Genomic DNA, 27,500 nt, shown 5'->3' on the forward strand with positions numbered 1-27,500 from the left:
GGGAGTGTGTGTGTGTGTGGGGGGGGGGGGGTGTGTGTGTGTGGGGGAGTGTGTGTGTGTGTGGGGGGGGGGGGGAGTGTGTGTGTGTGTGTGGTGGGGGGAAAGTGTGTGTGTGTGTGGGGGGGGGGGAGTGTGTGTGGGGGAGTGTGTGTGGGGGGAGAGTGTGTGTGTGGGGGGGTGGGGGGAGTGTGTGTGTGTGTGGGGGGGGAGTGTGTGTGTGTGTGGGGGGAGAGTTTGTGAGAGTGTGTGTGTGGGGGGGGAGTGTTGTTTGTGAGAGTGTGTGTGTGGGGGGGGGAGTTTGTGAGAGTGTGTGTGTGTGGGGGGGAGTTTGTGAGAGTGTGTGTGTGGGGGAGAGTTTGTGAGAGTGTGTGTGTGGGGGGGAGAGTTTGTGAGAGTGTGTGTGTGGGGGGAGAGTGTGTGAGAGTGTGTGTGGGAGAGAGTTTGTGAGAGTGTGTGGGGGGAGAGTGTGTGTGTGTGTGGGGGGAGAGTGTGTGTGTGTGTGGGGGGGAGAGTGTGTGTGTGTGGGGGGTGTGTGTGTGTGGGGGGAGAGTGGTGTGGGGGGGAGTGTGTGTGTGTGTGGGAGAGTGTGTGTGGGGGGGTGTGTGGGTGTGTGTGTGTGGGGGGAGTTTGTGTGTGGGGGAGAGTGGGAGAGTGTGTGTGTGAGTGTGTGGTGGGGGAGTGTGTGTGAGTGTGTGTGGGGGAGAGTGTGTGTGTGTGTGGGGGGGAGAGTGTGTGTGTGTGTGTGTGTGGGGGGGGAGTGTGTGTGTGTGTGTGTGTGGGGGGAGAGTGTGTGTGTGTGTGTGTGTGTGTGTGTGTGTGTGGGGGAGAGTGTGTCTGTGTGTGGGAGTGTGTGAGTGTGTGTCTGTGTGTGGGAGAGTGTGTGTGGGGGGGGGAGAGTGTGTGTGTGGGAGAGTGTGTGTGTGTGTGGGGTGTGTGTGAGTGTGTGTGTGTGTGGGGAGTGTGTGTTTGTGGGAGAGTGTGTGTGTGTGGGAGAGTGTGTGTGTGGGTGTGTGTGGTGTGTGTGGGGGGAGTGTGTGTGTGGGAGTGTGTGTGTGTGGGGGGGGAGTGTGTGGGGGGGGGGGAGTGTGTGTGTGTGGGAGTGTGTGGGAGTGTGTGTGAGTGTGTGTGGGGGGGTGTGTGTGGGGAGAGTGTGTGTGTGTGTGGGGGGAGTGTGTGTGTGTGGAGAGGGAGTGTGTGTGTGTGGGGAGGGGAGTGTGTGTGTGTGTGTGGGGAGGGGAGGGGAGAGTGTGTGTGTGTGTGTGTGGGTGTGTGTGTGGGTGTGTGTGTGTGTGGTGTGGTGAGTGTGTGGGGGGGTGTGTGTGTGGGGGAGAGTGTGTGGAGAGTGTGTGTGTGTGGGGTTTGTGGGGGGGGGAGAGTGTGTGTGTGGGGGGGGAGTGTGTGTGTGTGGGGGGGGAGTGTGTGTGTGTGGGGGGGTGTGGGAGTGTGGGGGGGGAGAGTGTTGTGTGTGTGTGTGATTGGGGGAGAGTGTGTGGGGTGAGAGTGTGGGAGAGTGTGTGTGTGTGGGGGAGAGTGTGTGGGGAGAGTGTGTGGAGAGTGTGTGTGAGTGTGTGTGGGGGGGGGGAGAGTGTGAGTGTGTGTGTGTGGGGGGGAGAGTGTGTGTGTGTGTGTGTGTGTGTGGGGAGAGTGTGAGTGTGTGTGTGTGTGGGGGAGAGTGTGAGTGTGTGTGTGTGTGTGGGGGGAGAGTAGAGTGTGTGTGTGTGTGTGTGGGGGGAGAGTGTGAGTGTGTGTGTGGAGGGAGAGTGTGAGTGTGTGTGTGTGGGGGGGAGGGGAGAGTGTGAGTGTGAGTGTGTGGGGGGAGAGTGTGTGTGTGTGGGGGAGAGTGTGTGTGGGGAGTGGGAGTGTGGGAGTGTGTGTGGGGGAGAGTGTGGGGGAGAGTGAGTGTGTGTGTGTGTTTGTGTTTGTGTGTGGGGGGAGAGTGTGTGTGGGGCGGAGAGTGTGTGTGGGGGGAAAGAGTGTGTGTGTGTGTGTGTGGGGAGAGTGTGTGAGTGTGTGGGGGAGAGTGTGTTGTGTGTGTGGTGTGGGAGTGTGTGTGGGGTGTGGAGAGTGAGGGAGTGTGTGGGGGAGAGTGTGGGGGGAGTGTGTGTGTGGGGGGGGAGAGTGTGGGAGAGTGTGTGTGTGTGTGGGGGGAGAGTGTGTGTGGGGGGGGCAGAGTGGGGGGGGGTGCAGAGTGTGTGTGGGGGGGTGCAGAGAGTGTGGGGGGGGGGGTGCAGAGAGTGTGTGTGTGGGGGGGGGGACAGAGTGCGAGAGAGGCAACTGAAGGTGGGCTTCATCAGTGCATCACACCCATTTTTAAAACATATTCTTAATTGATTGAAACTTAAACGTTTTAATACATATTGCAAGGCATGTTGTTTTACCTTGCTTCAAAGTAGCCTAGCCAAAATCAGAACATATCTGTGAAGGCGTTTATTTTGTATCAACTTTCTTTCATTGTCCAGTAGCCAAAGGCACAATCCGAGTCATATTAGAAAACCATGTTCGTTGTTGTCTGTTATATCTCCCCCTTTTTCTCATTTCTCTGTCACATGAAACAGTTCACATGTGCTGTGCCCTTTTTAACAAGCGTTTTCCCACTCGTTACATTATGGAACCAACATTTGCTTCTGGCCTACTGGCTAAACGTTTTTCTTTTTTATGTCGACTAGGCCTGTCGGTTTTATGAATTTGTGATCTCTTGTCCGCTGTCCCGGAGTCTGTTAGCGGCTGTCCCCGGAGTCTGTTAGCGGCTGTCCCCGGAGTCTGTTAGCGGCTGTCCCCGGAGTCTGTTAGCGGCTGTCCCCGGAGTCTGTTAGCGGCTGTCCCCGGAGTCTGTTAGCGGCTGTCCCGGAGTCTGTTAGCGGCTGTCCCGGAGTCTGTTAGCGGCTGTCCCCGGAGTCTGTTAGCGGCTGTCCCCGGAGTCTGTTAGCGGCTGTCCCCGGAGTCTGTTAGTTTCTTTCTCAACAATCTGACCAATCGAATAGGACCGTGAATTATTATTATTTTTTTTTACTACGGGTGGATTGTAGATTGACAGGCTATTTATTCTGCTGTTCGTTACTCGTCTCGTTGTCTCGTAATTCTGGGAAAATAGTTTGCAGCGCGCCAGGCGGCCCAAACAGTTGCATATACCCTGACTCTACATGCAATGAACGCAAGAGAAGTGACACAATTTCACCTGATTACTATTATTATTATTTTTTAATATATATATATATATATATATATATATATATATATTACAAAAAAAATATTTAAATGTAGTTGTAATCATGACAATTACAACAATACTGAATGAACAATTATTTTAACTGAATATAATACATCAATAAAATCCATTTAGCCTCAAGTCAATAATGAAACATGTTCAATTTGGTTTAAATAATGCAAAAACAAAGGGTTGGAGAAGAAAGTAAAAGTGCAATATGTGCCATGTAAAAATGTGTGCCATGTAAAAAAGCTAACGTTTAAGTTCCTTGCTCAGAACATGAGAACATATGAAAGCCGGTGGTTTCTTTTAACATGAGTCTTCAATATTCCCAGGTAATAAGTTTTAGGTTGTAGTTATTATAGGAATTATAGGACTATTTCCCTCTATACCATTTGTATTTAATTAACCGTTGACTATTGGATGTTCCTATAGTCACTTTAGTATTGCCGGTAACAGTATAGCTTCCGTCCCTCTCCTCGCTCCTCCTTGGGCTCGAACCAGCAACACAACGACAACAGCCACCTTCGAAGCAGCGTTACCCATGCAGAGCAAGGGAAACAACCACCCCAAGGCTCAGAGCGAGTGAAGTTTGAAACGCTGTTAGCGCGCGCTAACTAGCCAGCCATCTCACTTCGGTTACACCAGCATCATCTCGGGAGTTGATAGGCTTGAAGTCATAAACAGAGCAATGCTTGACGCACGAGCTGCTGGCAAAATGTACGAGTGCGCTGTTTGAATGAATGTTTACGCGCCTGCTTCTGCCTACCACCGCTCAGTCAGATACTTAGATACTTGTATGCTTAGTCAGATTATATGCAACGCAGGACATGATAGATAATAACTAGTAATATCATCAACCATGTGGTTATGATTGATTGTTTTTTATAAGATAAGTGTAATGCTAGCTAGCAACTTACCTTGGTTTACTGCATTTGGGTAACAGGCAGGAGTGCAACGAGAGATGCAGGTCGTTATTGCGTTGGACTAGTTAACTGTAAGGTTGCAAGATTGCATCCCCCGAGCTGACAAGGTGAAAATCTGTCGTTCTGCTCCTGAACGAGGCAGTTAACCCACCGTTTCTAGGCAGTCATTGAAGATAACAATGTGTTCTTAACTGACTTGCCAAGTTAAATAAAGATTAAATAAAGGTGTAAAAAAAATGGCCATTCCGATTAATCGGTTCACCTCGAGTTAATATTGCCTGCTAACCTGGATTTCTTTTAGCTAAATATGCAGGTTTAAAAATATATACTTCTGTGTATTGATTTTAAGAAAGGCATTGATGTTTATGGTTAGGTACAGTCGTGCAACGATTGTGCTTTTTTCCGCAAATGCGCTTTTGTTAAATCATCCCCCGTTTGGCGAAGTTGGCTGTCTTTGTTAGGAAGAAAAAGTCTTCACACAATTTGACCGATTTTAACCGGCCATTCCGATTAATCGGTCGACCTCTAATTATCACATACACTATATATACAATAGTATGTGGACAGCCCATCAAATCAAGCACACAGCCATGTAATCTCCATAGACAACCATTGGCAGTAGAATGGCCTTATTGAAGAGCTCACTGACTTTCATCATGGCACTGTCATAGGATGCTACCTTTCCAACAAGTCAGATCAAGTCTCTGCCATGCTAGAGCTGCCCCGGTCATCTGTAAGGGCAGTTATTGTGAAGTGAAAACGTCTATAAGCAGCAGTGGCTCAGCCGTGAAGTGGTAGGCCACACAATCTCACAGAACAGGATCGCTTAAGTGCGTAGCGTGTAAGAATCGCATGGCCTCGATTGCAATAGTAACTACTGAGTTCCAAACTGCCTCTGGATGCAAAGTCAGCACAATAACTGTTAGTCGGGAGCTTCGTGAAATGGGTTTCCACGGCCGAGCTTCCGCACACAAGGCCAAGATCACCATGCGCATTGCCAAGTGCTGGCTGGAGTGGTGTAACGCTCGCCACCATTTGACTCTGGAGCAGCGGAAACGCTTTCTCTGGAGTGGTGAATCACGCTTCACCATCTGGCAGTCTGACGGACAAATCTGGGTTTGGTGGATGCCAGGAGAATGCCTCCTGCCTGAATGCATAATGCCAATTGTAAAGTTGGGAGCGGAGGAATAATGGTCTGGGGCAATTTTTAATGGTTTTCATGGCCCCTTAGTTCCAGTGAAGGGAAATCTTAACGCTACAGTATGCAAAGAATCAAAACTTTTCTGTACTTTCAACTTTGTGGCAACAGTTTGGGAAAGGACCTTTCCTGTTTCAGCATGAAAATGCCCCCGAGCACAAAGCGAGGTCCATACAGAAATAGTTTGTTGAAATCAGTGTGGAAGAACTTGAATGGCCTGCACAGAGTCTTGACCTCCACGCCATCGAACACCTTTGGGATGAACTGGAACGCCAACTGCAAGCCAGGTCTAATCGGTCAACATCAGTGCCAGACCTCACTAATGCTCTTGTGGCTGAATGGAAGCAAGTCCCTGCTGCAGTGTTCCAACGTCTAGTGGAAAGCCTTCCCAGAAGAGTGGGGCTGTTATAGCAGTAAAGAGGGGACCAACTCTATATTAATGCCCATGATTTAAGGAATGAGATGTTCAACAAGCAGCTGTCCACATATTTTTTGTCATGAAGGTATTCCTCTTAACTGCCTGCTCAGGGGCGGAACGACAGATAACTCACTGTTCCTAGGCTGTCATGGAAAATAAGCATTTTGTTCTTAACTGACTTGCCTAGTTAAATAAAGGTAAATTAAAATTAATAGGTGGGTGAGGGTGGACTGTGAATATGCCTACCAGCTGAGGTCTGCTCTGTGAATGTAGAATCCATCAACTTGGATAGCCATGGGGGTATCTTGTCCGAAAGCCTTGAGAATATTGCAGTTACGAGTGTCCCGTTGGTAGCAAATCCTTGATCGGAGGTCATCAATTTTTATTATCAAGTGACCCCCCCCTCTTTTGAAGTTGAAGCTGGAATCTGGGTACATTGGCATATAGACTGGAGGGAAGAGATGGGCAGTTTTCTCTTAAGCATGAATCTCTTCCTCTTCTGCCTCTAATGCCAGCATTTTCCTCTTGTTGGAGTTATATAAAGGGCCCAGGGCAATGAGTTGAAGCTGTAGTCAGGGTATGCAACTGCCGATCTGATGCTCTTGTCGTTTATATGAAATGATGGTGAATTAAATTTCATGAATATGAAGTAAGGATAAATGGAACAAGAATCACAAAATAGAAAATAGGGAAGTTGGGTAGGAGCTCGCAAAACAGCTGCCTGATTTTTATCTCGCTATCAATTTCACTTTTGTTTCTCCTGCTTTCTCCATGCAAGCGGAAACTCAGTTCTATTCACCCACTCAGAATAACAATATACACTGAGTACACCAAACATTAGGGACACCTTCCTAATATTGAGTTGCTCCCTTTTTTGTCCTCAGAACAGCCTCAATTCGTCCGGGCATAAGACTCTACAAAGTGTTGAAAGCGTTCCACAAGGATCCTTGCCCATGTTGACTACAATGCTTCCCACAGTTGTCATGTTGGCTGGATGTCCTTTGGTGGTGGACAATTCTTGATACAAAAGTGAAACTGTTGAGCGTGAAAAAACACAGCAGCGTTGCAGTTCTTGACACAAACCGGTTCGCCTGGCACCTACTACCAAATCCCGTTCAGAGGCACTTTAATATTGTCTTGCCCATTCATCCTCTGGCACACATCCACAATCCATGTCTCTTATCATCTCTAGACTTAAAAATCATTCTTTAACCTGTGACTCCCTTTCATCTACACTAATTTTTGAAGTGGCATCATTAAGGGATCATCACTTTCACCTGGATTCACCTGGTCAATCTATGTCAGGGAAAGAGCAGGTGTTTTTTAATGTTTTCTTTACTCGGTGCAATTACTCTTTGGAGTCAACTGTTGTTTTTAAGAGTTTACGATTGGCCGTGGAGATTGTCGCCCACATCACCTTGGCTATGTAGGCTAGAGCTAGTTTCTTAGATGCTCTGCACGGTCACTATGTTGTAAAAACATAAAACTACTACTACTTTGACAACCATTGGGAAACACTTCTTTGCTAATCACATCTAGGCTAACTGCGGAATTAATGACTTCACCAGGAGGCTTTTCTGTTGCACCAATAAGAGGTACTCTGGAAAAAAACACCACCACCACAGCATGATGATGCTGCCACCACCATGCAACACCATAGGGATGGTGCAAGGTTTCCTCCGGACATGATACTTGGCATTCAGGCTAAACAGTTGAATCTTGGTTTCATCAGACCAGAAAATCATTTTATCATGGTCTGAGAGTCTTCAGGTGCCTTTTGGCAAACTCCAAGCTGCTGTCATGTGCCTTTTACTGAGGAGTGGCTTCCATGTGGCCACTCTACCACAAAGGCCTAATTGGTGGAGTGATACAGAGATGGTTGTCCTTCTGGAAGGTTCTCCCATCTCCACAGAGGAACTCTGGAGCTCTGTCAGAGTGACCATCGGGGTTCTTGGTCACCTCCCAGACCAAGGCCTTTCTCCCCCGATTTTTCAGTTTGGCCGGGCAGCCAGCTCTTGGAAGAGTTTTGGTGATTCCAAACTTCTATTTGATGGAAGCCACAGTGTTCTTGGGTACCTTCAAGGCTGCAGAAATGCGTACACACAATCCTGTCTCGGAGGTCTACGGACAATTCCTTCGACCTCATGGCTTGGTTTTTTGCTCTGACATGCACTGTCAACTGTGTGTGCCTTTTCTAAATCATGTCTAATCGATTGAATTTAGCACAGGTGGACTCCAAGTTGTAGAAACACCTCAAGGGATGATCAATGGAAACAGGATGCACCTGAGCTCAATTTCGACTCTCACAACAAATGGTCTGAATACTAATGTAAATAAGGTATTCCTGTATTTCATTTTTAATACATTTTGCAAACATGTCTAAACCTGTTTTCGCTTTATCATTATGGTGTATTGTGTGTAGATTGCTGAGGATTTGTATGTATTTAATCCGTTTTAGAGTAAGGCTGTGACATAATAAAATGTGGAAAAAGTTCAGGGCTCTGAATACTTTCTGAAGGCACTGTGTGTCTATGTTCTGAGTATACTATAGCTACTTAGCATAGTACAATGCATCTCATTAGGCGCTGTAAATGCAGTCCACAGCCAGTAGTTTGTAGTCACCATGGTTTGTTTTGGGGTCATTGCACAGTCAAATAAAAATTTATTTGGCACATGCGCCGTATACAACAGGTGTAGCGAAATGAAATGGTTACTTAAAAAAAACAAACTTAACCAACAATGCAGTTTTAAGAAAAGTAGTTTGATTGTTATGGCAGTATTTGATTGTATGGTTGTGGTTTTCTTCTCTGTCAGTCACTTGATGTGTTTATCTCTCTGCTCAACTGTCTGCTCTTGAGTGTTTTGGATGGAGCACGAGTTCATTCAAACCTGTCTTCGCTCTCGCTCTCTCTCTCTCTCGCTCTCTCTCGCTCTCTCTCGCTCTCTCTCGCTCTCTCTCGCTCTCTCTCGCTCTCTCTCGCTCTCTCTCGCTCTCTCTCTCTCTCGCTCTCTCTCGCTCTCTCTCGCTCTCGCTCTCGCGCTCTCTCTCTCGCGCTCTCTCTCTCGCTCTCTCTCTCTCTTTTTCCAGGAGGGAACACTGGAAGCTGCTGTCTAGTCTGAAGACCACGGTGGAGGGCCTGGTGTCCAGCAGCAACCCCAACGTGTGGTCTCGCTACGGGGGTCTGCAGCGGCTGCACAAGGACATGAACCACATCCTCAGCCACGGCCTCAAGCACGAGCAGGTCAGGCCCCGGGAATGACTACTCTTCTACTCTTGTCATTTTGTAGTTTTTTTTTAGAAAAGCTTTGCTTTACACCAGGCACTGTTATTTGCCTGTTTTCCAGACGCTCTGTCATGTTATTTCCATGGAGCTCAATGGCACTTCTGCTTTCCTTCCTGGCATTTTCTTTGAGTCAGGGTGCAAAAGAGTGATCAGGGAATTATATGCTTAAAGGTAATCATTTAAAATATTCCAACCTTAAAACATATAATTGCATGATATTCATTAGAATCACAAAAACTACACAACATCATCAGATAATTTTAGTCAGAATTAGAACGGGGACCTTTTTGTTCCTTTTTTAGTATGTGTAAAGCAGGGTGCAAAGTGGGAAACAAATGATAAGAGGAGCTATCGACAGACGAGTTGTTCTGCCGTGTTCCTTACAGGACATTCTGTCTCCACCTGTGGAGGGGAGAAACTGTTAGGCTTGCAGAAGATTATGTAACGTGTTGCGGATTAAAGAACACAGTGTGTGTCTGTGTCGTGGAAAAACACTGACTGTCTGAGCAAGGCGTGGCTCTTAATATTTGAACGTGTGTGTAAAGACTGTGTGTGTAAAGACTGTGTTTGTGTGTGTGTTATAAAGACTGTGTTTTGCGTTCTTGACTGTAGAGCGGCTCTCGTGAATAAACTGTACTAACCTTTTGCATAAGCTGAGTCTTTACCTAGTTATTATTCAACCCAGGGTTTTACGAACCTCGGGGATTAGTCAAAGTTTATTGATTGTTAGTTATTATCATTGTGATTGAAAATTCTCGTGACAAAGAGCTGCTGACAATGAACAGATCATAATTGTTCTGCTTTTTCTCAGATTCTATTTAGCAAATTTTTTTTTTTTAATGCTTGAAGATAATCCTCATACCAATGCCATTGTACTGTAGTAAAAGGCTGGTTTTGCGTTGCAGGTGTACTACAACCAGAAAGACTACTGGCCCTTTGTGTGGCGCGTCCGATCCGTCTGCCCTCACCTGGCCTCTCATGTAGAACAGGTATGTCAGCCCTCACCTGGCCTCTCATGTAGAACAGGTATGTCAGCCCTCACCTGGCCTCTCATGTAGAACAGGTATGTCAGCCCTCACCTGGCCTCTCATGTAGAACAGGTATGTCAGCCCTCACCTGGCCTCTCATGTAGAACAGGTATGTCAGCCCTCACCTGGCCTCTCATGTAGAACGGGTATGTCAGCCCTCACCTGGCCTCGTAAATAGAACGGGCATGTCAGCCCTCACCTGGCCTCTCATGTAGAACGGGCCTGAACAGGGTATGTCAGCCCTCACCTGGCCACTCATGTAGAACAGGGTATGTCAGCCCTCACCTGGCCTCTCATGTAGAACAGGTATGTCAGCCCTCACCTGGCCTCTCATGTAGAACAGGTATGTCAGCCCTCACCTGGCCTCTCATGTAGAACAGGTATGTCAGCCCTCACCTGGCCTCTCATGTAGAACAGGTATGTCAGCCCTCACCTGGCCTCGTAAATAGAACGGGCATGTCAGCCCTCACCTGGCCTCTCATGTAGAACGGGTATGTCAGCCCTCACCTGGCCTCTCATGTAGAACAGGTATGTCAGCCCTCACCTGGCCTCTCATGTAGAACAGGTATGTCAGCCCTCACCTGGCCTCTCATGTAGAACGGGTATGTCAGCCCTCACCTGGCCTCGTAAATAGAACGGGCATGTCAGCCCTCACCTGGCCTCTCATGTAGAACAGGTATGTCCACTGTCAGCCCTCACCTGGCCTGTCAGCCAGCCCTCACCTGGCCTCTCATGTAGAACAGGTATGTCAGCCCTCACCTGGCCTCATGTAGAACAGGTATGTCAGCCCTCACCTGGCCTCTCATGTAGAACAGGTATGTCAGCCCTCACCTGGCCTCATGTAGAACAGGTATGTCCCCTCACCTCCGTCAGCCCTCACCTGGCCTCTCATGTAGAACAGGTATGTCCACTCCGTCAGCCCTCACCTGGCCTCTCATGTAGAACAGGTATGTCAGCCCTCACCTGGCCTCATGTAGAACAGGTATGTCCACTCCGTCAGCCCTCACCTGGCCTCTCATGTAGAACAGGTATGTCCACTCCGTCAGCCCTCACCTGGCCTCTCATGTAGAACAGGTATGTCAGCCCTCACCTGGCCTCTCATGTAGAACAGGTATGTCAGCCCTCACCTGGCCTCTCATGTAGAACAGGTATGTCAGCCCTCACCTGGCCTCTCATGTAGAACAGGTATGTCTGCCCTCACCTGGCCTCTCATGTAGAACAGGTATGTCAGCCCTCACCTGGCCTCTCATGTAGAACAGGTATGTCAGCCCTCACCTGGCCTCTCATGTAGAACAGGTATGTCAGCCCTCACCTGGCCTCTCATGTAGAACAGGTATGTCAGCCCTCACCTGGCCTCTCATGTAGAACAGGTATGTCAGCCCTCACCTGGCCTCTCATGTAGAACAGGTATGTCAGCCCTCACCTGGCCTCTCATGTAGAACAGGTATGTCAGCCCTCACCTGGCCTCTCATGTAGAACAGGTATGTCAGCCCTCACCTGGCCTCTCATGTAGAACAGGTATGTCAGCCCTCACCTGGCCTCTCATGTAGAACAGGTATGTCAGCCCTCACCTGGCCTCTCATGTAGAACAGGTATGTCAGCCCTCACCTGGCCTCTCATGTAGAACAGGTATGTCAGCCCTCACCTGGCCTCTCATGTAGAACAGGTATGTCAGCCCTCACCTGGCCTCTCATGTAGAACAGGTATGTCAGCCCTCACCTGGCCTCTCATGTAGAACAGGTATGTCAGCCCTCACCTGGCCTCTCATGTAGAACAGGTATGTTATCTCCTTCCAATGACAATTCACCCCGTGTATATTATGGTGGATCCAGTACAGTTTGTTGTGACCACAGACATCCTTTGCATCCCAAATGGCACCCTATTCTCTACTTAGTGCACTACCTTATGACCCCTGGTTGAAAGAAGTGCACTCAGTAGGGTAATAGGTTGCCATTATGACCCCTGGTCGAAAGAAGTGCACTAAGTAGGGAATAGGGTTCCACTATGAGCCTTGGCCAAAAGAAGTGCACTAAGTAGGGAATAGGGTGCCACTATGAGCCTTGGCCAAAAGAAGTGCACTAAGTAGGGAATAGGGTGCCACTATGAGGCCTGGTGCTAATTTGATGCTATATCTGAACTGGTAGGTCCACGATTGACAATGAGTTTAAAAAGGACCATAGTGACTTTCTTACTTGGGTCATACTTCATCAACATCCTTGTCAACCTCTGCTGCTATCTTAATTAACTCAGCTAGCCCTTTTTACATTAGCACAAACAGATCTCAGACCAGGCTACTGTTACATACCAAACAGATCTCAGACCAGGCTACTGTTACATAGCAAACAGATCTCAGACCAGGCTACTGTTACATACCAAACAGATCTCAGACCAGGCTACTGTTACATAGCAAACAGATCTCAGACCAGGCTACTGTTACATACCAAACAGATCTCAGACCAGGCTACTGTTACATACCAAACAGATCTCAGACCAGGCTACTGTTACATACTGAACAGATCTCAGAACAGGCTACTGTTACATACTGAACAGATCTCAGAACAGGCTACTGTTACATACTGAACAGATCTCAGAACAGGCTAGTGTTACATACCAAACAGATCTCAGACCAGGCTACTGTTACATAGCAAACAGATCTCAGAACAGGCTGTTACATACCAAACAGATCTCAGAACAGGCTACTGTTACATACCAAACAGATCTCAGAACAGGCTACTGTTACATACCAAACAGATCTCAGACCAGGCTACTGTTACATAGCAAACAGATCTCAGACCAGGCTACTGTTACATACCAAACAGATCTCAGACCAGGCTGTTACATACCAAACAGATCTCAGACCAGGCTACTGTTACATACCAAACAGATCTCAGACCAGGCTACTGTTACATACTAAACAGATCTCAGACCAGGCTACTGTTACATAGCAAACAGCTGGAGAGACCGGCATCAGCCACAGAGAGAGTGATCACCTGTTTATATAATGGTTATGTGAGCACAGCTTTGATGTGAGTTTCTCTCATATTTCAAATGTCATATGTCTCTATAAACAGTGTTGTAATGATGTGCAAATAGTTAAAGTACAAAAGGGAATATAAATAAATATGGGTTGTATTTACAATGGTGTTTGTTCTTCACTGGTTGCCCTTGTGGCAACAGGTCACAAATGTTGCTGCTGTGATGGGACACTGGTATTTCACCCAGTAGATATGGGAGTTTATCAAATTAGGTTTGTTTTTTAAATCTTTGAATCTGTGTAATCTGAGGGAAATATGTCTCTCTAATATGGTCATACATTTGGCAGGAGGTTAGGAAGTGCAGCTCAGTTTCCATCTCATTTTCTGGGCACATAGCCTGTCTTCTCTTGAGAGCCAGGTCTGCCTACGGCGGCCTTTCTCAATAGCAAGGCTATGCTCACTGAGTCTGAACATAGTCAAAGCTTTCCTTAATTTTGGGTCAGTCACAGTGGTCAGGTATTCTGCCGCTGTGTACTCTCTGTTTAGGGCCAAATAGCATTTTAGTTTGCTCTGTTTTTTTGTTAATTGTTTCGAAGGTGTCAAGTAATTAATTAACTTTTTGTTTTCTCATGATTTGGTTGGGTCTAATTGTGTTGCTGTCCTGGGACTCTGTGGGGTGTGTTTGTGAACAGAGCCCCAGGACCAGCTTGCTTACGGGACTCCAGGTTCATCTCTCTGTCGGTGATGGCTTTTGTTATGGAAGGTTAGGGAATCACTTCCTTTTTTAGATGGTTGTCAAATTAAAAGGTGTTTTCTGGAATTTGACAATTAGCGGATATCGACCTAATTCTGCTCTGCGTTCTCAATTTTGCTGTTTGTCCCATTGTGTGAATTCTTGGTTGGTGAGCCGGGTCCCAGACCTCACAACCATAAAGGGCAATGGGTTAAATAATTGATTCAAGTGTTTTTCTCTCTGTCTCTATTGATTTCTCTCCTTCATCCTCATCTATTCTCCCTCTGTTTTTCCTCCTCCTTAACCTTCTATTCCATCACTTCCCCTCTCTCTCCTATATACTCCTATTTTCTCTCTCTCTCTCTCTCTCCCTCTACCATCACCTCTCTCCTTCCCCTCTTGCTCTCTCTCTCTCCCTCTACCATCACCTCTCTGCTTCCCCTCTCGCTCTCTCTCTCTCCCTCTACCATCACCTCTCTCCTTCCCCTCTCGCTCTCTCCCTCTACCATCACCTCTCTCCTTCCCCTCTTGCTCTCTCCCTCTACCATCACCTCTCTCCTTCCCCTCTCGCTCTCTCCCTCTACCATCACCTCTCTCCTTCCCCTCTCGCTCTCTCCCTCTACCATCACCTCTCTCCTTCCCCTCTCTCTCTCTCCCTCTACCATCACCTCTCTCCTTCCCCTCTCGCTCTCTCCCTCTACCATCACCTCTCTCCTTCCCCTCTCTCTCTCTCCCTCTACCATCACCTCTCTCCTTCCCCTCTCACCCTCTCCCTCTACCATCACCTCTCTCCTTCCCCTCTCTGGCCCTGTAGTTTAGTAAGCTGGAGCCTGTGCTGAGCAGTGGGCTGAAGAGTGTTGGGGAAGGTTACAAGGCCGAGCGCTGGCTGCTGCACAGCCTACAGGTCCACCTGCTGTCTGCCCAGCTCCGACCCCTGCTCAAACACCAGGGACACACGAGCAAGTACTACAACGGTAAGAGTGGGAGACAAAACAGATTTGGCATTTGAACCCAACAAAAATCTGCCTGGTGGGTGGGGGAGTGAGTGGGTGGGTGTGAGGTTGAGCCAAACCAATACGATTTGCAAATAGAAATTTGATGAAAGAATGATGTAATCAATCTTCTGGGTCTTGGATGTTGATTGACTGAGTGTATTATTGATTTTTACCCTGCCCCTATCTTATCTTGACTTTCTCCCTTTTCTCTCCTCTCTCTCCCCATGCCTCTCTCTCTCTCTCTCTCCCCATGCCTCTCTCTCTCTCTCTCCCCCATGCCTCTCTCTCTCTCTCCCCCATGCCGCTCTCCCTCTCTCCCCATGCCGCTCTCCCTCTCTCCCCATGCCGCTCTCTCTCTCTCCCCATGCCGCTCTCTCTCTCTCCCCATGCCGCTCTCTCTCTCTCCCCATGCCGCTCTCTCTCTCTCCCCATGCCGCTCTCTCTCTCTCCCCATGCCTCTCTCTCTCTCTCCCCATGCCTCTCTCTCTCTCTCCCCCATGCCCGTCTCTCTCTCTCCCCATGCCTCTCTCTCTCAGTGGAGGCCTTTCTGCTGAGTGAGCCCCATGTGACGGCCATGTTCCAGTGTCTGGAGGCCGTGGAGCAAAACAACCCCGTCTGCTGGCCCTTGTCAACACAGTTAAGGTGACACACACACACACACACACACAGATGTAGAGAGAGTTGAGCAGACACACCAATCATTCTGTCCCTGTCTCTCTGTGTGTATGTTGGTGTCTCAGGCTCCTATCCCTGATATGCTCTTCAGTGACTGATCTCTCTCTACCTCTCATTCCTTATGTCTTTTCCATTACCTCTCAGCTTTGCCAATCTGAAATGATTTCCTTTTTCCTCTCCATGTTTTTACTTGAATTTTCTTTCCCCTATACTTCATTTTATGTGCCTGTATTCATATCTTATAGTACCTCTCTCTCTCTCCTCTAATCCACCCCCTCTCTCTTCCTCTCTCAGCTGTCTACTCTAATGTGCTCTCCGTACATGGAGGGCCTGTTGAAGAGTCAGAGTCTGGGTGTTCTGCCGGGGCGGCTGGAGGTCCGGGAAGGTCAGGGTCCCCCCAGAGGGGGCTCAACCACAGGCTCACCACCTCCCAGTGCTCCCTCCCCCACCTAGATGGAGGACTCACACCCAACAGTAATAACACAGGGGCCATCTCAGAGAGCAACTCAGGTGAGGGGAGGAGTGAAGGGACGTAGGGAGGGAGAGGGATAATGAGGAGAGGGATGATGAGGTAGGGAGGGAGAGGGATGATGAGGTAGGGAGGGAGAGGGATAATGAGGTAGGGAGGAGGGGATAATGAGGTAGGGGGAGAGGGATAATGAGGTAGGGAGGGAGAGGGATAATGAGGTAGGGAGGGAGAGGGTTAATGAGGTAGGGAGGGAGAGGGTTAATGAGGTAGGGGGGAGAGGGTTAATGAGGTAGGGAGGGAGATGGTTAATGAGGTAGGGAGGAGAGAGTTAATGAGGTAGAGGGGAGAGGGTTAATGAGGTAGGGAGGGAGAGGGTTAATGAGGTAGAGGGGAGAGGGTTAATGAGGTAGAGGGGAGAGGGTTAATGAGGTAGGGAGGAGAGGGTTAATGAGGTAGGGAGGGAGAGGGTTAATGAGGTAGAGGGGAGAGGGTTAATGAGGTAGGGAGTGAGAGGGATAATGAGGTAGGGAGGGAGAGGGATAATGAGGTAGAGGGGGAGAGGGTTAATGAGGTAGGGAGGGAGAGGGTTAATGAGGTAGGGAGGGAGAGGGTTAATGAGGTAGGGAGGGAGAGGGTTAATGAGGTAGGGGGGGGAGGGTTAATGAGGTAGGGGGAGAGGGTTAATGAGGTAGGGAGGGAGAGGGTTAATGAGGTAGGGAGGAGAGGGTTAATGAGGTAGGGAGGGAGAGGGTTAATGAGGTAGGGAGGGAGAGGGTTAATGAGGTAGGGAGGGAGAGGGTTAATGAGGTAGAGGGGAGAGGGTTAATGAGGTGGGGGGAGAGGGTTAATGAGGTAGGGGGAGAGGGGTAATGAGGTAGGGGGGAGAGGGGGGTAATGAGGTAGGGAGGGAGAGGGTTAATGAGGTAGGGAGGGAGAGGGATAATGAGGTAGGGGGAGAGGGTTAATGAGGTAGGGGGGAGAGGGTTAATGAGGTAGGGGGGAGAGGGTTAATGAGGTAGGGGGGAGAGGGTTAATGAGGTAGGGGGGAGAGGGTTAATGAGGTAGGGAGGAGAGGGATAATGAGGTAGGGAGGGAGAGGGATAATGAGGTAGGGGGGAGAGGGATAATGAGGTAGGGGGGGGAGAGGGTTAATGAGGTAGGGGGGAGAGGCTTAATGAGGTAGGGGGAGAGGGTTAATGAGGTAGGGGAGAGGGGTAATGAGAGGGGAAGGGAGAGGGATGGAGAGAGATGGGGGAGAGAGATGGTGAGAGGGGGAGAGAGTTGTTGCTTTGTCATTTATAGTGTGTTGGTTGAAGAGGGAGGAGGAGGGGGGGCGGCAATTTAATACATTTTAGAAATAAGGCTTTAACCTAACAAATTGTGGAAAAAGTCAAGGGGTCTGAATACTTTCCGAATGCACTAAATATAGAGTTATATTTCTAAGTCTGATTTAGCCCATACTGTTCTTGTTTCCCTTCTAGACTTCACTCCAGCCACTAGGGCCTCGGGAGCCCCCTGGGGGTGTGTGGGGGGGTCCGAGGGAAATGGCGAAAGGGGCATGAGCCCCCCTCCCGGTCCCTCAGTGGTGGTCCCCTCCATCGCCCTGACAGAGCCCGCCTCCCCATGCCCTGCCCACTCCGACGCACTAGACTCTGGCGAGGGCGACTACGGCGGCGGCCCCGAGTATCTGGCTATCGGTAACCTGGGGCATCGTAGCAATCGCCGCGACTCCCAAAGCTCCGCCCCCGGTGGCGAACCTTGCGGCGGCGAATCGGATGGTGAGATTCAGGTCCAGTCCCCTGGAAGGAGCTCCTTGGCTTCGGTCCCACCTCCCACACCTCGAAGGTCATCCTTTTCGGAGGGTCAAAGGGAGCCGGGTCGGGGGGGCAGCAGAGGGCACGTCCGCTCAATGTCCGACACAGGGATCAACAGCAAACATAGACATGGTGAGCGTGTGTGTGTGTGTGTGCAGCAGGTGAGAGGCTAGGGTATGTTTTCTGAGCGTGAGAGCAAGCCTGTAAGTGTCTTTTATGTTGTTTTGGTGTGAATTGAAATGTAAAAAAAAGTCATTCCGATGTGCTTGCATTGCAGCAGCTGAATGTGTGTAAGACCAGTGTTTGTATGAGAGTATGTCTATGCTGCAGAGAGGGGTCTGCATGCCTAGGGGTGTGAATAACATCCTGCACATTTCTTGTCTTTCTGATGCTCAGTTACCACAGTGCCACTGCTTCTAAAACTACCTTACTTTACCCTCATCCTCTATTTTCACACTGCTAACCGCTCTCCTCTCAATTCAAATCAACGGGCTTGATTGTCATTGGAACGCGTGTTTACATTATGAAAGTAAATCGAATAGGCAATAAAGAATTTGGAAATGAACAAGGGGGTGACCCTCACAAAAGTTTTTGAAGAATATAATAGACATTTCAAATGTTATATTATTGGCTTTGTACAGTATTGTAACAATTTGCAAGTAGTTGAAGGTACAAAAGGAAAAATAAATAAACAGAAAGACATTGATTGTGCAACCAGTGCTGGTAAAACCACTGGATCATTGTTATTCTAATTTCCGCGACTCATATAAGGCCCTCCCCCACCCTCCTTTCGGAATAGCTAAACGACTCCATTTTGTTGCTTCCAGCCTATCTTATTCCACGCTTCAATACTGCTTCGATCACGTGGATTGGGATATGTCCCGCATTCGTCCAACAACAACATTGACAAATACGCTGATTCGGTGAGCGAGTTCATTAGAAAGTGCATCGGCGATGTCGTACCCACAGCAACGATTAAAACATTCCCAAACCAGAAACTGTGGATTGAAGGCAGCATTCGTGCGAAACTGAAAGCGCGAACTACTGTTTTTAACCAGGGCAAGGTGACCAGAAACATGACCGAATACAAACAGTGTAACTATTCCCTCCGCAAGGCAATCAAACAAGCTAAGCGTCAGTATAGAGACAAAGTAGTCACAATTCAACGGCTCAGACACGAGGTATGTGGCAGGGTCTACAGTCAATCACGGACTACAGGAAGAAATCCAGCCTAGTCACGGACCAGGATGTCTTGCTCCCAGGCAGACTAAATAACTTTTTTGCCCGCTTTGAGGACAATACATTGCCACTGACACGGCCTGCAACGGAAAAATGCGGTCTCTCCTTCACTGCAGCCGAGGTGAGTAAAACATTTAAACGTGTTAACCCTCGCAAGGCTGCAGGCCCAGACGGCATCCCCAGCCGCGCCCTCAGAGCATGCGCAGACCAGTTGGCTGGTGTGTTTTACGGACATATTCAATCAAACCTTATCCCAGTCTGCTGTCCCGAGATGCTTCAAAAGGGACACCATTGTTCCTGTTCCCAAGAAAGCTAAGGTAACTGAGCTAAACGACTACCGCCCCGTAGCACTCACTTGCGTCATAATGAAGTTCTTTGAGAGACTAGTCAAGAACCATATCATCTCCACCCTACCTGACACCCTAGACCCACTCCAATTTGCTTACCGCCCCAATAGGTCCACAGACGACGCAATTTCAACCACACTGCACACTGCCCTAACCCATCTGGACAAGAGGAATACCTATGTGAGAATGCTGTTCATCGACTACAGCTCAGCATTTAATACCATAGTACCCTTAACTCGTCATCAAGCGAGACCCTGGGTCTCGACCCCGCCCTATGCAACTGGGTACTGGACTTCCTGACGGGCCGCCCCAGGTGGTGAGGGTAGGTAACATCTCCACCCCGCTGATCTCCACACATCACGGACAAACTGAATTGGTCCACCCACACAGTGGTAGGCTTGATTACCAACAACGACGAGACGGCCTACAGGGAGGAGGTGAGGGCCCTCGGAGTGTGGTGTCAGGAAAATAACCTCACACTCAACGTCAACAAAACTAAGGAGATGATTGTGGACTTCAGGAAACAGCAGAGGAACACCCCCTATCCACATCGATGGAACAGTAGTGGAGAGGGTAGTAAGTTTTAAGTTCCTCGGCATAATCACCACAGACAAACTGAATTGGTCCACTCACACAGACAGCATTGTGAAGAAGGCGCAGCAGCGCCTCTTCAACCTCAGGAGGCTGAAGAAATTTGGCTTGTCACCAAAAGCACTCACAAACTTCTACAGATGCACATATCGAGAGCATCCTGTCGGGCTGTATCACCGCCTGGTACGGCAACTGCTCCGCCCACAACCGTAAGGCTCTCCAGAGGGTAGTGAGGTTTGCACAACGCATCACTGGGGGCAAACTTCCTGCCCTCGAGGACACTTACACCACCTGATGTCACAGGAAGGCCATAAAGATCATCAAGGACAACAACCACCCGAACCACTGCCAGTTCACCCCGCTATCATCCAGAAGGCGAGGTCAGTACAGGTGCATCAAAGCAGGGACCGAGAGACTGAAAAACAGCTTCTATCTCAAGGCCATCAGACTGTTAAACAGCCTCCACTAACATTGAGTGGCTGCTGCCAACATACTGACTCAACTCCAGCTCACTTTAATAATGGAAATTGATGGAAAAAATGTATCACTAGCCACTTTAAACAATGCCACTTAATGTTTACATATCCTACATTACTCATTGCATACTGTACTCGATACCATCTACTGCATCTTGCCTATGCCGTTCTGTACCATCACTCATTCATATCTTTATGTACATATTCTTTATCCCTTTACACTTGTGTGTGTATAAGGTAGTAGTTGTGGAATTGTTAGTTAGATTACTCGTTGGTTACTTCTGCATTGTCGGAACTAGAAGCACAAGCATTTTGCTACACTCGCATTAACATCTGCTAACCATGTGTATGTGACAAATAAAATTTGATTTGATAGGTGGTATTTACAATGTTGTTTGTGTTCCACTGGTTGCCCTTTTCTCATGGCAACCGGCCACACATCTTTCTGCTGTGACGGCACTCTGCGCTATTTCACCTAACAGATATGGGAGTTTATCAATGTTTGATTTGTTTTCAAATTCTTAGGGTCTGTGTGATCTGTGGGAAATATGTGTCTCTGTACTCATACATATGGCAGGAGGTTAGGAAGTGCAGCTCAGTTTCCACCTCATTTTGTGGGCAGTGTGCACATAGGCAGACCTGGCTCTCAAGAGAAGACCGGCTATGGCGGCCTCTCTCAATAGCAAGGCTCTGTGCGCAGTCACGCAAGATTTTCTTCATTTTGGGTCAGTCACAGTGGTCAGGTATTCTGCTGCTGTGTACTCTCTGTTTAGGGCCAAATAGCATTCGAGTTTGCTCTTTTTTTTAATTAATTTTTTTATTTCCCATGTGTCTAGTAATTCTTTTTGCTTTGGTTGGGTCTAAAATGTGTTTCTGTCCTTGGGCTCTGTGGGGTCCGTTTCCTTTTGATGGCATAGAAGGCCCTTGTCTTGTCTCTCAGGTCCTCCACAACCTTGTGGGCGTTTCCTTTTGGTGCTAATGTTTAGGCAGAGGTAGGTGTCCTTCTTTGTGTGCTCGTAGGGCAATGGTGTCTCGATAAAATTCTATTTGTTGGCTTGCCTACTGGACCTTTTTGGAACATCATTATTTGTGTCTTACTAGGTCTGACAGAATCTGTGCAGAAGATCTAGGTGCTGCTGTAGGCCCTCCTTGGTTGGGGACAGAAATACCAGGTAGTCTGTAAACAGCAGACGTTTGATTTTGGAGTCTAGCAGTGTGAGGCCGGGTGATGCAGACTGTTCTAATCCCTAGCCAATTCATGGATATATATGTTGAAGAGGGTGGGGCTCAAGCTGCATCCCTTCACTCTACGGCCCTGAGGAAAGAAATCTGTGTTTATGCACATTTTAACTGTACACTTGTTCTTTGTGCGCATTGATTTTGTTTTTCCACCATTCATTTATATAGCAGACCCTTTTGAGTCCAAAGCTTTTTTTGATATCATCAAAGCATGAAGACTTTTTTTTTTTTTCGTCAACAAGGGTGTGCAGGGTGTATGCGATAGGAAAGGAAGCCAATTTGACATTTTGCGCAGGACATTGTTTTCGCTGAGGAAATGTGGAGTCTGCTGTTGATACTGCAGAAGATATTTTTGTGGGATTGCTGCTGGATTACACGGTAATTATTGGGGTCAAATTCAGTCTACTTTTGTGGATTTGGGGTGATCAGGCCTTGGTTTCCAAATATTAGGGAAGATTCCAGAGCTGTGGGTAATGTTGAAGTGTTTAAGCATAGCCAATTTGAATTTGTGGTCTGTATATTTGATCATTTAGTTTAGTATACCATCAACATTGTTGGTGTAGTGACCCATATTTTGAATCAAACATTTGTCGTAGGTAAGATCCCTAAAGCTTGGAAAACGGCTTTTTGTTTCACCACTCCTCAAGGGAGGTGATGGTAGTGAGTTGGATAGTTATCGGCTCATCTCTAAGCTCTCCCTGTTTGGCTAAACTTCTAGATTCATTGGTGAATAGGCAACTACAATCTTCTTTAACTGTTAACAATATTCTATCTAGTAATCAATCTGGCTTTAGACCTAAACACAGTACTATTACGGCCACTGTACGTGTTGTAAATTATATTACTAATGCCCTTGATAATAGAAGGTCCTGTGCCGCCTTGTTCATAGGTTTATCTAAAGCTTTTGACACTGTGACCATGCAATACTTTTGGGTAAGCTGTCGTCAATAGGACTGGGATTGGATGCCTGTCGTTTGGTTTCATGACTATCTTAAGGATAGAAGTCAGGCAGTTAGTCGACAGCATCAAGTCAGAGCCATTAGTGTTGGGTATGGCTGCCTTTTCCTGTTACACTCCTTGCCTATGGAATAAGCCTGCAGACTAAACTTAGACTTGACTCTTGTCCCCCTGTTGCAAGTTCAACAGAAGGTTGCAAGTTCAAATCCCGAGCTGACAAGGAACAAATCTGTCGTTCTGCCCCTGAACAGGCAGTTGACCCACTGTTCCCAGGCCGTCATTGAAAATAAGAATTTGTTCTTAACTGACTTGCCTAGTTAAATAAAGGTAAAATAAAAAAATAAAAAAAGAGACCTTGGTCTCAGGCTGTGATCCTTGTTGAAATAAAGGTATTATTATTATTATTATTATTATTATTATTATTATTATTATTATTATCCTATTATTATTATTATTATTATCCTATTATTATTATTATCCTATTATTATTATTATTATTATTATTATTATTATTATCCTATTATTATTATTATTATTATCATTATTATTATTATTATTATTATTATTATTATTATTATTATCCTATTATTATTATTATTATTATTATTATTATTATTATTATTATCCTATTATTATTATTATTATCCTATTATTATTATTATCCTATTATTATTATTATTATTATTATTATTATTATTATTATCCTATTATTATTAGTATTATCTTATTATTATTATCCTATTATTATTATTATTATTATTATTACTATTATTATTATTATTATTATTATTATTATTATTATTATTATTATTATTATTACTATTATTATTATTATTATTATTATTATTATTATTATTATCATTATTATTATTATTATTATTATTATTATTATACCACAGGCCTTTTGGAGGGTTTGCATTTGGTCCTGTAGCTCATCCAATGTAATTGGAGAATCCAGTGGGTTTTGGTAGTCTTTAATAGCTGATCATTTAGTAGATTATCAGATATATGTTTTGACTGTTTGTTATTTGGCTGAAAAGATTGGAGAAGTGGTTCATCCCATACACCTCCATTTTGGATAAATACCTCTCCGTGATTGTTTATTTGTGTTCTAAATTACCCAGAAGTGATTTGAGTCTATGGATTCTTCAATAACAATGAGATGTTTTCTGTCATGCTGTTCCTTCCCTCCGTCTATAGCATGTCTTTAATAGTATGCAGTTTGCTCGTGTTCAATGCCTCACAGTTGGTTAGTGCTCCATTCAAGTAGATTGTGATCTGATAGGGCCGTCAGGGGGCTGACTGTGAATGCTCTAAGAGACTTTGGGTTGAGGTTGTTGATCATTTTATTACTGAATATTTTGTTTTATCTACAGGTACTACTGCCAAGAGATGAGCATCTCTCTTCTCTCTCTCCTCCTGTGCTCTCTTTCTCTCTCTCTGCTTTGTGGTAATCTTTTCTCTCTCTTTCTCTCTCTCTGCTTTGTGGTAATCTTTTCTCTCTGCTTTCTCCTGTCTCTCTGCTTTGTGGTAATCTTTTTCTCTCTTTAATCTGATCATTTAGTAGCTTTGTGATATATGTTTTGACTCTTTCTTTTCTGCTTTGTGGTAATCTTTCATCTCTCTTTTCTCTCGTTCTCTCTGCTTTGGGTAATCTTTTCTCTCTCTTTCTTTATTCTGCTTTGTGGTAATCTTTTCTCTCTCTTTCTTCTCTAACAATGAGATGCTTTGTGTAATCTTTCCTCTCTCTTTCCTCGTTCTCTCTAACATGCTTTAATAGTAATCTTTTCTCTCTTCAATGCCTCTCTGCTTTGTGGTAATCTTTCCTTCTAGATTGTCTCTGATAGGGCTCTCTGCTTTGTGGTAATCTTTTCTCTCTAAGAGACTTTCTTGAGGTCGTTGATCATTTTTTGTGGTAATCTTTCCTGTTTTTCTCTCTACTACTGCTTTGTGGTAAGCATTTCTCTCTCTCTCTCCTCTGCTTTGTGGTAATCTTTTCTCTCTCTTTCTCTTCTCTCTGCTTTGTGGTAATCTTTTCTCTCTCTTTCTCTCGTTCTCTCTGCTTTGTGGTAATCTTTTCTCTCTCTTTCTCTCGTTCTCTCTGCTTTGTGGTAATCTTTTCTCTCTCTTTCTCTCGTTCTCTCTGCTTTGTGGTAATCTTTTCTCTCTCTTTTCTCTCTCTCTCTCTGCTTTGTGGTAATCTTTCCTCTCTCCCCTGTCTCTCTTCCTTGTCTGCGTGAAGGAGGGGGCCACAGGAAAATCAGCGTTATAATAGAGGATCCTGTAGCAGGTTGGCAGTGCAGTTCTTCTGCGCTCCATCACTTCCTCTTCCTCTCTCCCTTTCCCTGCCCCTCCGCATGTTATTTTTCCTTCTTCCCCTCTCATCTGGCCTTGCCTCTAGTTCTTCATTTGTGCAGTTGTTTTCTTGGTTGCTGTTTTGGATCTTAGTTTGACCAAAACAACAACAAGACGCTAGGCCAAAACAGCTTTGTGTTTTCATTGTGTTGGTTGGTGCACCTTACTTTTATTACATTGTGATGTTTTGATGTTTTTTTTTTAAATTTTGGTCATTCATTGAATGCATCATAATTTTACTATCAATTGTTTACGACTGTTTCCTTTTCTCTGTTAATGCTTTCTGTGTCCAGTAGAACTTCACATTTATTAGTTAAGAATTTGGCCAGAATCATTGTACACAATTGTATCATCACAATATTTGCTCTGGATTTGCATGATGTTTAAGACTTGATATTTGATAGATTATTACCCTGTGATGTCATTTACCTAGCTGATAACAAAACATTGAAGTTTTAATTGATACATTTACTTTCAATATATCCTTTGTGGGTGTCTAATTGAGCATGTCTCAAAATGGAAGGTAAAGTTGAAACTGACACAATCGATCAGTTACCAGTCTGTCAGCTACATTTAACACGTTGAATACAGAACCAGTCAGGAAAAACAGGCTATTTGTTGGCACTTGATGATAAGACACTAATCTAATGTCCGTTCTGTGGTCAATCTAACGTCAGCTGTGTGTTCTGTGTCAGAATCATTGGTTGCGGAGGACTGTCGTTTGGAGGACTACAGCCCTTTCTCCCTTGGCAGCAGTGGTGGCAGTACACCCAGTTCCCTCTATATGGAGTCGAGTGAGTAGACTGGTTCGAACATTAGAACTACCTAGCTGTGTAGTGAGTAGACTGGTTCGAACATTAGAACTACCCAGCTGTGTAGTGAGTAGACTGGTTCGAACATTAGAACTACCTAGCTGTGTAGTGAGTAGACTGGTTCGAACATTAGAACTACCTAGCTGTGTAGTGAGTAGACTGGTTCGAACATTAGAACTACCTAGCTGTGTAGTGAGTAGACTGGTTCGAACATTAGAACTACCTAGCTGTGTAGTGAGTAGACTGGTTTGAACATTAGAACTACCTAGCTGTGTAGTGAGTAGACTGGTTCGAACATTAGAACTACCTAGCTGTGTAGTGAGTAGACTGGTTCGAACATTAGAACTACCCAGCTGTGTAGTGAGTAGACTGGTTCGAACATTAGAACTACCCAGCTGTGTAGTGAGTAGACTGGTTCGAACATTAGAACTACCCAGCTGTGTAGTGAGTAGACTGGTTCGAACATTAGAACTACCTAGCTGTGTAGTGAGTAGACTGGTTCGAACATTAGAACTACCTACAGTTGAAGTCAGGGTAGCCTAGTGGTTAGAGCGTTGGACTAGTAACCGAAAGGTTGGAAGTTCGAATCCCCGAGCTGACAAGGTACAAATCTGTCGTTCTGCCCCTGAACAGGCAGTTAACCCACTGTTCCTAGGCCGTCATTGAATATAAGAATTTGTTCTTAACTGACTTGCCTAGTTAAATAAAGGTAAAAAAAAAAAAAAGTCAGAAGTTTACATACACTAAAAGTAATTCACACTCGTTTTTCAACCACTCCACAAATGTCTTGTTCCTGTTACCTACAGTGCCTTCAGAAAGTATTCACACCCCTTGACTTTTTCCAGTTGTGTTACAGCACAAATTTAAAATGGAGTCAATTGAGATATTGTGTCACTGGCCTACACACAATAGCACATAATGTCAAAGTGGAATTATGTTTTTAGATATTTTTACTAGGTTAATTTACAATTTAAAGCTGAGTCAATTAGTATTCAACCCCTTTGTTATGGCAAGCCTAAATAAATGCAGGAGTAAACATAAGTCCCATAATCAGTTGCATGGACTCACTCTGTGTGCAATAATAGTGTTTAACATGATTTTTGAATGACTACCTCATCTCTGTACCCCAACACATCCAATTGTATCTGTAAGGTCCCTCAGTCAAGCGGTGAATTTCAAACACAGATTCAACAGTAAAGACCAGGGAGGTTTTCCAATGCCTCGCAAAGGAGGGCACGTAATTGTTAAAAAAAACAAAAGCACACATTGAATATCGCTTTGGGCATGGTGAGGTTATTAATTACACTTTGAATGGTGAATCAATACACCCAGTCACTAGAGAGATTGCAAGTTGCAAAGGTTGCATGTTCAAATCCCCGAGCTGACAAGGTACAAATCTGTCGTTCTGCCCCTGAACAGGCAGTTAACCCACTGTTCCTAGGCCGTCATTGAAAATAAGAATTTGTTCTTAACGGACTTGCCTAGTAAAATTAAAAAATGTAAATTAAAAGATAAAGGCATCCTTCCCTGAAAGCTTCCTGAACGGTTTTCTTCCTCTCCGGCAACTGAAGCTTAGTTGCCAGAGAGGAAGGAAACCATTCAGGGATTTCGCCATGAGGCTAATGTTGACTTTAAAACATTGTAGTTACTCCTCAATACTAACCTAAATGACAGTGTGAAAAGAAGGAAGCCTGTACAGAATAAAAATATTCAAAAACATCCATCCTGTTTGCAAAAAGGTACTCAAGTAAAACTTTAAATAAT

General features: G+C 46.0%; 1 protein-coding gene across 1 annotated transcript in view; it reads left to right on the forward strand.

Moving 5' to 3' along the window:
• Positions 1-27,500, forward strand: part of LOC135524771 (run domain Beclin-1-interacting and cysteine-rich domain-containing protein-like) — a 67,704-nt gene that overhangs the window by 8,110 nt on the left and 32,094 nt on the right. The window contains 9 exon segments of the mRNA XM_064952582.1: positions 8,836-8,989; positions 9,937-10,020; positions 14,582-14,741; positions 15,299-15,367; positions 15,370-15,404; positions 15,732-15,843; positions 15,846-15,947; positions 17,388-17,852; positions 25,620-25,718. Coding sequence (XP_064808654.1) covers positions 8,836-8,989; positions 9,937-10,020; positions 14,582-14,741; positions 15,299-15,367; positions 15,370-15,404; positions 15,732-15,843; positions 15,846-15,947; positions 17,388-17,852; positions 25,620-25,718 — 1,280 coding nt within the window.

Source organism: Oncorhynchus masou, chromosome 31, assembly GCF_036934945.1.
Source record: "Oncorhynchus masou masou isolate Uvic2021 chromosome 31, UVic_Omas_1.1, whole genome shotgun sequence".
Lineage (NCBI taxonomy): Eukaryota > Metazoa > Chordata > Actinopteri > Salmoniformes > Salmonidae > Oncorhynchus > Oncorhynchus masou.